Genomic DNA, 11,371 nt, shown 5'->3' with positions numbered 1-11,371 from the left:
CAGACTGGAGAATCAGTGTGACTGATGCGAAAATGTCGGCAAAGCTCCTTGCCTGCAGTACTGGACGCAGTCTATAGAGCTGTGTAGTAGCCTGTCGTAAACAGCAACTACTGTCCCGCTATGTTGATGATCAAGGTAATAATAATAATAATAATAATAATAATAATAATAATAATAATAATAATAATAAAAGTCCCTGACTTCTGGTGGAAGAGATAACCTTAAACAAGTAGCTATACAATAAAGTTTAATTATCAAATTAGTGCTAAAAAGGAAAAAGCGAAGGGTGCTATGAGATCATTTAAAAAGTTGTTCGCTTCAGCTAATGCCTGTGAGCTGCCCATGCCATTGCATGCACCTGTTATTTCTCTTTTATTGTTGTACTCGTTCTGTTGTACAGATGTGCCCCATTTGTTCTCCAGTTGATGGATATTCCGGTTTAAGGCTGTTGTGAATAAAGTTGAGCATGAATTGGGAAAACAAACAAACAGAAGGTTCTGAGCTTATTCTGGGAATTTTAGAGATGATTAAGATAATGAATAACTTAAAGTCGAGTTAAGGAGCCCAGCCATGAGCACTTATGTGACAGTGGCGTCTTCAGTACCCACGGGAGTGAGCACACCAGGTAGCAAATGCACCGAGAGCCGGCCAGCTCTGCCGATACCGTGCAGAGGAGGTCAGGGGTGTGCGAGACAGGCGATCGAGGTGGTTGGTGACTAGACCTGGGGTGGCCTGTGGGCTGGCGGGAGGGGTGGAGGGCTGGAGTGGAGCCTGGGATAGGATACGCAGGGTCTGTCCTGGTCTGCCAGAGATGTCTGTCCATGCCCAGTCTTGTGCAACTCATGCCCCCTTTGGATAAACATAAGAATCTCATGTCTCCCTCCCCCTCTCCTGGAGATCCTGATCTTCTCTCCCAAATTGGGCTGGCCCCTGCTTATCTTCTGTGGTCTCCATTAGCTTAGATGTTATCAAGCTTTTCTTTCTGTAATTTATATTGGGACTGCAATGGGCATTTGTTTTCTTTTTCCACACATAAAATTATCATACTAATTATGTTTTTCAAGCTACACCCACCCCTCCCCAGAAATTCTGAACCTTCCCATCCCTACCACCATCCACCCCTAACTGCAGGACTGATTTTCCCTTAGATCAATGGTTGCAAAATAAGTAGTGTGGGTGGGGGGGAGAGATAAGATCCTCTGGAAGGTAGGTTAGGGCCAGATAACAGAGGGCCTTAAATGTTGCCATGGTAACCACCCCCCACCTGAAGCACACATTCTTCTTATAGGAGGCAGGCAGAGGAGGGCAATTTAGGGGTGTAGGAGTGAGGTGAGCACACCTTGGTGGAACCCTCTTCAGCTTGGTTCTTGCTGGGTGGGGAAGAGGTGGCCTGATATATAAAAGAACTTGATTTGGTCAACCACGAGCCTGCAGAGTTGGATTTTCCATGAGATCTGTCTCAGCTCACTAGCTTTCCTTACTGCAGAAAACCGGAAGAAAAGGATTTTTCCAGTTCCGCAAGTTCCATAAACCTTGCTCACTTAGAAGAGCTCGATTAATTGTCTTTAATTCTAACTTGGGGTCTCTGGGTAGTACTGGGGGGATGGAGCTTGGAGTGGTTCTCTAAGCCATTTTACTATTACAAATGGCAAAACAGAATGAATGCATTGACTTGGGATAAGGATGCATAGGTTAAAAAAACTCAGTTCCTTTGCTTTGGACTCAAACAGTATCTACCCAATGTAGTGACACTGGTCATCTATGCTGATTTCAAAAATGTGTTACTTAATAAATGCACTTTGGTAAACAGGATCTTTCAATACATGAAGTCCATGGAATAGTAATAATAATAAGTAGTGATTGAGCAGAAATAGTGGTCCCCTGTTCTAAATGTTCTTTGAATAATTGAAAGGAGAATCAAGTTCTGCCAAGCAAGAGGGCATAAAAATTTGGGAGAGTGGCACGAGCCTGGCAAAGCTGCCTTCTACCCTGGGAAGGGCCAGGGTCAAGACCACAAACCTGAGAGGAAAGAAGGTGAGGCAGAGGTGTTCTGCCACTCATTTCTGCTTATTTTTGAGTGGCAGTCACCAGATGCAATCAATCTCAGGAAGATGTTCTGTGGCTTCCTATCTAAATTTGGCATTAGTTGGTACCTGCCTGTTCATGCACAAGCATTACCGTGTTTGCAAGGAGCCTGAAACCCACCTCCCTATTCCTGCTCCCTACCCAACTCCCAGCCCAGAGAGGCCACATTCAGTTTAGCCCCACACATGAGTTAGCCTTTAATCTCATTAAATTTTGATGATAGGAAAGACTCTTTCTTTATCCACCCACTTTCCCATCCATTCATTCACCACATGTTCATTGAGCAACATATTGTGAGGGATGCATGGGCCTCCATTTCTGAGCCCAAGGTCTACGAGGTGGACGATGCCCTACACACAGCAGTACCCGCTCAGTGAGAGTAATGGAGATGATTGTGACATGATTACAATGGCAGTGAGGAACTAATTAGCCAGTTTTGGGAGCTTCCTAGATCAACTGGTGAGAAGAGCCAGGCGGGAGTGGGCGAGCATCTGTGGTGCCCAGAACAGGCAAAGCCTGAGCAGGGCTGTGACCGGGCCTAGATTAACGAGGCAGTATGGGCAAGATCAGCCTGAGACCTGTTTCTCCAAGGGGTGACCCTCCCTGAAGCTTCTGCTTCCGCATCTGGATACGGGTGTCCTCCCATCCCTGTTTCAGAAAGTGTGTCAAGTATGGATTGGGAGTATACAGCATTCTTACATGCAAAGCTTTTCTAAGCTGTGAGTGTCCCAGCTGGTCATACTTACGAGACCAGAGATCCAAGGCCCCTTCAGCAGTTAGACTTCATCCCCTAAAACTCCCAAGGTATGGGTCATTGATCTCCTGACAGGTGCTGCCTGCCAAGGGAGCAGTTGCCTATGCTGCCGGGAGGATTAGGGCAGGCTTGCTGGTGTCAGCTAACCCCCGCGCTTTCCAAAAGGCAGTGAGTGAAAGTCGGTGTGCTCGACTGAGCACAAGCCCCTGGGTTCTCTCCACCTTAGCTAATGGGCCAGCCAACCGGAGGCCGATAGAAATGTGCCGCTCTTAGGTGTGGAGGAAGGAAAACAGGGGCTCCATTGAGCACCTACCAAGCTAGCTCCTGCTTTGGCACCTAAAATGGCCAATTTTAGCTGATCAGTTGCATTTCGCAATTCAGTTATGTGATTCCCAAGCATTACCTCTTATCTCTGAAAAGAGGTGTGAAAACAGAACCGACTTGGCACAGACAGGCTGCCTGAAGGAGGGTCTTTGTGTGAGGCTCAAGACTTGAGGGTGGAAAAGAACACACGGAGTGCCCCACATCCCCCGCCTCATCTGTTTTTGCTTCGCTTCATTCAAGGGAGCCGGACCCTGTTCTTCTTGCATTAAAAAGTATCCCTGGCTCCTGTAGTGAGGAGAGATAGCATTTGCGCTGCCGTGTGGGCCTTTGGCCTCTGCCTGGGGTGAACCTGCGGCCCCAGATGAACTACCAAGCAGCTCGTGGACGTTTCCGAGGTGTGGCGAGGCTTCTGCACGGACACACAGGCGGCACTGCCCACGGCCCTCTCGGGAGCAAGACGGCGCCGTGCCAGCAGCCTCACAAAGTGGCGTTGTTGACTCTCCTGTGGATGTTCCTGTGTGGCTTCGTCGGAGCAAAGGAGGATCTGTTTACAGCGACGGGCTCCTATTGATTCTTTTTTTTTTTTAAAGGAGAGTCAGCATCTATTTAAAGGAGAGTCCATTGTCTTTTCTTTATTAAGAAGCCAAGCCATTATTATCCATGCATAGCCTTTAGAAGCAGTGATTATGAATAGTGGATCATGTGCTGATAAGCATCCCCCACCCCTCATTAGACTCTTCATATTACAAGGTTCAAGATTGTGGTTCAGTATCTTAGGAAAGTGTTTCCATAGTCACAGAGGCACGGATAATGTGTTACCAGGTTGGCAAATGCTGATAAGCATCCCCCACCCCTCATTAGACTCTTCATATTACAAGGTTCAAGATTGTGGTTCAATATCTTAGGAAAGTGTTTCCATAGTCACAGAGGCACGGATAATGTGTTACCAGGTTGGCAAATGCATTGAGCTGTGCTAAGGAGAGGACCACTAAAATAGCCTGGAAGAGACTGTTTCTGATACCAGCTTAAGTAGCATAAGCTATAATGGACAGCTTATTTTTTCTTCTATGTGGAAATAAGATTGCTTTTTGATATTTTTTTAACTTAAGATTTATGTTAGGAATATTCTTTGTTTCTTGAGGGGAAAAATGAGATAGTTGATTAACGTTTTTTTAATACCAGTTTTAAAGAAGGGTTTTTTACACAAGTAAAGTTAGATGGAGACGGTCCTCCCCCACCGGCCTCTTTTTAAAAAGTCAATGTTATATATAACCTAGGCTTTTATTTTGGAAGAGGGTGGCAGTTGTCATTGGTGCTGGATCACAAGTGGGTGGAGAGTTTGCTGACGCTTGAGTTGCTATGAGTATGTATAGCTTTCAGAGCAGTGTTTTTATTTGGTACCAAGATCACTGATAATCATGACTACTGGGAAAGGTAGGCTGTTCTAATATATTCTGAAAAGTGTTTGTAATTATTGCTGCTTGACTAGGAAATAAAAAAACACTTAAAATATTTTATAATTGCTAAAAATCATGCGTGAAACTTAGGAAAATAATTGCTATGAATATTATTTGCATTTAGGCAGGGAAAAAATTGTGAAACCTGCTTGATATATTAACGTTGATATTACCAAACTTTGAGGACTTGAAGACAGGAAGTAGGCACAGTAAGTAAGCTAAGATTAGCTGTGTTTTCATCAGCTTCTGTTTATTTCATGTGCTTTAAATTTTTCTCTGCTGTCATTCACAGTATATGGGTTATGAAAATAAATCTATTTTGCAGTTACAAGACATTTGTTAATAACTCTAAGCTGTCTTGAAAGGCATTTACTGGTTAGAAATTTCTAAGTTTTCCCAAAAGAAAATAGAAGAAAAGCATATATAAATCACAGCAGTGCAGGGATGCTGCTTCTGTCTTGAGAATCATTGTTTAAATTTTTTCCTCCCTTTTAAAGATTTGCATTTTTAAAATGCAAAAACTGAAAGGAAAAACTGCAGAAGAAGTGTATTGTTCACAGAAAGTCTTATTGATTAGTCTTTAGTCTTTCTGCAGGGGCTTTACCCAGGTTTTGGCAACATTGAAGTGATTTTGAAATATTTTGTGTGAACAAGGTTTGTATTTAAAGGCAGAGTGCAGTTGATGTGATGGGAACAACCCATATCACTGTCTTGCTTTCCTTTGGGATGATGTTTCTGGCAGGATTTTAATTTGTTGCTTCTGAAGGATATTTCCAAACCCTTCAACTGAAACAGGTATTACACAGTGAGATTGTGCACAATAACAAGTGTTCATTTGTCTCCTGCTGTGGGGAAATGGGCACGCATCCAGCACTTTTGCTGTGTTTATTTTTTTTTCTGTGTTTATTTTGTAGTGGATTATTAAGGGTGTGTATATTTGTCTCCTTAAACTAAATTTGGGTAAGTTTGGCTGAAGGAGCCACATTTATGCTTATATGTTTAAATTTAGAGTTTAAAGCAATATAGTTATATTTTTAAATTGAGGATTTAAAGTGTACTGTGATGGTATTCCTTTTTATTTCATACCCCATTTTAGTATTCTGTTTTCAGGTTAAGCTGCTGTAGGAAATCAATACCTGAGCAGGAAAGTTAAATAATTCATGTTCTGAAGTGACCTCTCTTAGAGCTTTTCATTTGAGAATCTGAAAATGTGTTACTTATAAGGAGCATTTGTCTTATGTTACTGTATTTGGGGTTTTTTTAAACAACAGGGCAAAGTAATATGGGAATTAACTGTTTTATGTGAAATGTGGAAAGGCCATGGAGAACGTCTTGTGGATCAGAGTTGAAAATAGCTTAATATTTCCTTTCAAATTGCCTACCTCCTCCTTAGTCACTCTTACCTAAAATGCACACTTAGAAGCCTTGGTCACTTTTACCCTATGTAACTGCAAATGTGGTAGGAAACAAGGATTAAAAGCTGCACCTTGTAGCAGTGGCATATTTGAATCATCATGTATTAGTTCATGACTAGTAAATATATGCAAAATATAATACCAGCAATTCTCTCACAGTGTATAGAGTATTTTAGTATTTTCAAAGCACTTTCCTGTGTGTTTTGTTTGTCTGTGTTCTATGATCCTCACAGCAGCCCCGTAAGGAGTAGGCATGGTAGCTTTTAAACATAGATACTGAAGGTTTCACGTTTTCTATAATTGGGTTAATGGCGAGACAGAGAGGAGAGCCCTGGACTTTGCTGTCTTAGAGCAGTGCTCCTTCCAGCAAGCCATTTTGCCAAGCTAAGTGCTTCCTCCTTCTGAAATCATGCCATTTTCAATAGTGACTGTAGGGAATCATTAGAAAATGAAAGCATTGGACGAGATATTATTAAAACAGCCACTGGCACTCTATAACAAAAAGATGCTTTGAAATTCTGATGTTCCTTAACAGTTGTCTGCCTAGTAGATTTGGAGATGAAGGCAATTTTGGGAAATGAAGTTAGAATACAAGCATGAGTTTGTTTTTCAAAGCAGTTTGGTATTGCTGGAGGGGAAGGTACAGGGGAATTTGGACCAGGGTCTTACATGCCACACATAGAAGCTGAGATTTTTTGTTTTGGGCCATTTACTTTTCAGAGAATTAAGTTTGAAAAATTGGGTGGGGTGAAGGAGACTGATAAAGGGTGGCCAACTTTAATTTGACCAAATATAACAACAATGACGACAAAACAAAAAACCCATCTTGTCTCTTTTCTTATCACCATTTCATAAAACAAGGGGCATTAGCACCAATATAAAAAAAAAGATGCAATTTCAGACTAAAGGATAGTCTTTTAAGGGGAAATCAGTTTAATAACTCTATGAGAAATTTACCAGGTGTCCCTTATTTTTCTCAGTTTGGTGCATACAGGTGTTAATCATCCAAAAAAATGTCACTAGTCCTTTAATGGCTTTTGGGACTACTGGTCTAGGTGACTGGATTGTAAGTGGATGAGTGACTTCGGGCCGGCATGAGTGAGAGTGTGTGGACTGTGTAATCTCTCAGGCCAGTGTGAGTGCTGTCTCAGCACGAGCGTTGTGTGACCTGGGGCCACCAACTTGTCTATCAGCTTTGGTTTCTCTTGTGCAAAATGGGGATAACAATTCCTGTGCCATCATGAGGAGTAAATGAGGTGGTACCTTTAGATAGCTTGGCATAGAGGTATGGGACCTGGCACGTAAATATCGTCCTATGTGTTATAGGGACACAGTCAACTGTGACAGTGTTTCACCCAAGAGGAGGTGAAAGTTGGACTTAGGTTTAAGATGACGTGGTTGATCTTTTTGTGTAGGTATGGAAAGCTCTCTTAAAACAAGATGCAGGATCAGATGTATAATAAGATCTCTTAACAAGAAATTGCCACACAGTACCTGGATCTTGGTCTCTAATACCACCAGGTTCCTTGGGAAATGGCTGGTTCTGGGGCTGGAGGAGGGAGTATACAGGATGAGACTGGAGCATCTTATAGAGCCAGAAAGTGAGGTAGTGCTCAAAAAGCAAAACAACAATGGGGGTATGTCTGAAAGACACAGGAGTGAACTGAAAGAGCTCCCAGTTCCCAGATCTGGAATACTTTAAACAACGAAATATAGTATTGGATTTTAACCCAAAGTATAAAATAAATATTCATGAGTTCGTACTGATATAAATAAATGATTGAATAAACATGTAATGGAGAACTATTCAAGTAGTTTATGTAAATATTCCACTCTAAAGGAGAGAAGCTTGACTTCCCACTCTAAATGTGGGTGGCAAATGGTGACTTCCTTCCAAAGAGTACAGTAGGGAAAAGGGGAAAAAGAGTAACTTTTCAAGGAGAAATCTACCTCAGCCAGGTGGTCAAGGTCAACATCAACAGTCTTGCTAGTGGCATGTGTTCTTGATATGATGTGATGGGGATGGCATTTTACCTTTGAGGTCTTCCTCCCCCAAACCCATAAGCTCTGTCTAAGCATGTCAGAAACCTCAGGCAGATGCAAATTGAATGATATTCTGGAAACCATCTAACTAGTATTCCTCAAAACTGTCAAGGGGCATTAGATAATAATAACTAATAACTGCTGACCCAGCTTGAAAACTGGAAAGAAGTGAGGGGCTTCTTTATTCTTTTTGTTTTCCTGGTAATTTTTTTGAATTTTTTAACCATGTTTATACATGCATTAATTTTGTTCTTTGAAAAAAGGTAGCTGTTTATTGAGGTGTTGGGTTATGTGGGGGAGTGGGGAAGGTATAGGGGAGTGGGGAAGGCGTAGTGTGAGATAGTAAGGAAGAGTTACAAACAATTTCATACTTTGGCCTGCTGTGAGTGGTGGCAGGACCAGCTGAAGTGTATGGCACCTGGTGAGTGAGCGGTTTTGAGGGTAGGTTGATTATAGGTAATTATAGTTTGGAACACGTGGACATGGAATTTTGTATGTGGGTTTGATTCAAGTGGGTTTGTATCTTGGAGTAGAGATAGATAGAGCTGTTCTAAGATTTGTTAGAATATGGGTGTTTATTTTAAATTGTCACCATATTTTGTTTTCTTATGCAGAAGTATGGTTATTTGCCTCCTTATCTAAGAGGGTTCTGGAGAATGAGGTCATTAAAGCGGGATGGATGATTTCAAAGATTATTTGCAGAAAGGGCAAGTAGCTGTTGGTGTACTCACTTTTAAGTACGGGAGAACATTGTGGTAGGGAATCTTTTCCAAATTTGGCTCTGAGTTTTTCCAGCTGACTTGCTTTTGTGCCTACGTAGTGCTTGTCAAGAAGAATTGGGTCAGGATTGGTACAGTGATAATTAAAGTGACATTTCTTTTTTTTTTTTTTGAGACCGGCCACACTGTGCTCAGCCAGTGAGCGCTGTGAGTGCACCAGTCATCCCTATATAGGATCCGAACCTGCGGCGGGAGCGCTGCTGTGCTCCCAGCGCCGCACTCTCCTGAGTGCGCCACGGGCTCGGCCCTAAAGTGACATTTCTAAAAGAGTGCAGGGTATAGATCTGATATCTGTGGGATTTGGGTTCTGGAATTTATTAAGTATAATGCCCTTTCAGGGCAAGTTCAAAGGTAAAATAAGTACTCTGGTCAAAAAGGAGAAATGAACATTTAGTGACCGAATACATTGTGATTCTTGTTAACATGACATTCTGAGATTATCTAAGGTGATAGAAATTTAGTTGTTGACTCCTGGAAGTGTGCTTTTAGTTTCAGATCATCAATATACAGACTTTGTTCACATCCCGTAATGTGGCTTAAACTCCCCCGTTTTCCATGAAATAGTAAGTCAGAATATGCTCACTTAAAGGTCTGCCCTGTAGCTTTTGAGTACTTTTTGTGATGGAAGTATGACAATTTCAATGTGCTACTGTTCTCTAACTTATCACCACGAAGAAGGTTAGGTTGTCACCAGCTCTCCTTCAGCACTGCCTGTGTGCCTTGCTGCCTGGTTTCAGTCCTTACAGCTGCCTTGTGCCCTCTGCCCCAGGGGTTTCACACACATCATTCTCACTAGAGTACACTTCACATAACTCTTCACCCAGCTTCATGGCTGCTCAGTCTTCAGGTCATGGTGCAAAGGCTCCCTCAGGGGTGCCTTTCCTGGACTTCTGTAGCCTCCCGGAAATCGCTTCCCAGGCCCACCATGCTGCCCCCTAATCAGCTTTGAGAGAGTAGGGACCGGTGCTGCCGTGTTCACCTCTGAATCGCTAGCAGCCAGCCTAGTGCCTGGGACAGGGTGGGCACTTAAAAAACATCTCTATACACAAAAGGTAGGTGAAATGATCCTCATTCTGTGGTTAAGAAGCAGGCTCAAAGAAGTTCAATAACTTGTCTAAACTAGGAGTATATTGCCAGGGTTTTTGAAGTCTGGAGAGCTTTTTGAAATCTGTGTACTTTTTACCACTACGTGTGCTGCCTACCCAAGGTTAAGATCATATGCAGAAGACTGAACTCCAGTTATTGTTTCATTTTCTCTTTGGTGAACTACTGTGAAACTGTTCATTATCTAATTGATTTCTAGCACCCCATGTGCTAGAAATGCCAGATCCTTTATTCAGCATGAAAGGGTAGAGCTCTGAGGTCAGGAGGCTCATCTCCCATGATGGACATGCACACAGAGGCATGTCCAGGTTCCACCGAGACAGGATCTGAGCCAGCCCCATAACCTGAGTGTATTCCAAGTGTCTGTGCTACCACCTTATGTACAGTGACCCATCTGACACGATGCCCTTCAGTGAAAACAGATCTGACCTTTGGAATTCAGAGAATTGATAGAGCAGGCCAGATGAAAAGTTCTTGTGACATAGTTAGGATGGGTTTCATTTGTTCTTCTACCAAGGTCAAGGATGAGTGGGTATATACATTTGCTTTTTAAAAATGAAATTAGAACAAAAAACACAGTTTAAAGGCCCTCTTTTCTATCTTCAAATTCATTTTTGGAGTCTTCAGTTTACTTGGGTTTCTTTGTACAGAAATGAAAGTCGTGTTTGGGTGTGGCTTATAGTATTGTTATCTGCAATTAGGTCAGGCTGTGGCAAACTGCATGCACGTGCTGGTGGCCACGAGGCTAGGTGGACCCACAGGGTAGAGCATTTGGCAGCTTTTCCAAAGGCGAAGTGTAACCTCACTTCCTGGCCCCTTTTCCCACTGAAAGAGTGAGCCCTGCACTGCTGCTTAATCAGAAGCATTCTTTTACTTCATTGTTCATAGCAAACTGGAACTTTCCTCCTCCCCTTCCATCCCCTCCTACTCTTGAATTCCCTATCCATGACAGAGATCCCCGAGCAATCATCACCCATGTAGATGAGGTTATGCCTTATGTCCTTGGTGAAAGCCCTATAGCATGACTTGGGCTTTGCTGAACCATCCTGTCCAAAATGTCTCTCACAACCCTCTGCCTTTTACCTCTGTTACAGAACACTGTTTTCTCTTCGTTGCCCTTATCACAGGTTTGTATTTGCTCGTTGTGCCTCTTTGTATTAGAAATTCCCTGTGGGAAGTTAGCATGCATGTTTTGTTCATACCATATTCCCAGGACCTAACAAAGTACCCGAAATGTAGTAGATGCTTGTGTATTTTTTGAGTGAACTAGCCTGCTATTCCTTCTATAAATTACCTTGGCTGTTCTTTCTTCAAGTAAATTAATACTTTGCTCATGAACTTAGAGCTTAAGAAAGAGAGTATGTTCTCTTCTTGATATTCTCCTTTTTCCTCCCCCCCCCCCCCCCCCCC

The 11,371-nt window shown here is 42.5% G+C and overlaps 1 protein-coding gene across 19 annotated transcripts in view; it reads left to right on the top strand.

The window, feature by feature from the left end:
- The first annotated feature begins 4,549 nt into the window (after positions 1–4,549).
- Positions 4,550–11,371, top strand: part of CLASP1 (cytoplasmic linker associated protein 1) — a 142,347-nt gene continuing 135,525 nt past the window's right edge. For all 19 annotated transcript variants that reach the window (XM_008579299.1, XM_008579295.1, XM_008579298.1 and 16 more), the window contains exon 1: positions 4,550–4,597. In XM_008579299.1, coding sequence (XP_008577521.1) covers positions 4,582–4,597 — 16 coding nt within the window. In that variant the 5' untranslated portion in view covers positions 4,550–4,581. The remainder of the gene's footprint in view (positions 4,598–11,371) is intronic.

The sequence above is a fragment of the Galeopterus variegatus genome, unplaced genomic scaffold (assembly GCF_000696425.1).
Source record: "Galeopterus variegatus unplaced genomic scaffold, G_variegatus-3.0.2 Scaffold1851, whole genome shotgun sequence".
Classification (NCBI taxonomy): domain Eukaryota; kingdom Metazoa; phylum Chordata; class Mammalia; order Dermoptera; family Cynocephalidae; genus Galeopterus; species Galeopterus variegatus.
The sequence above is the reverse complement of the archived record's forward strand: the minus strand, read 5'-3'. Positions and strand labels throughout refer to the sequence as shown.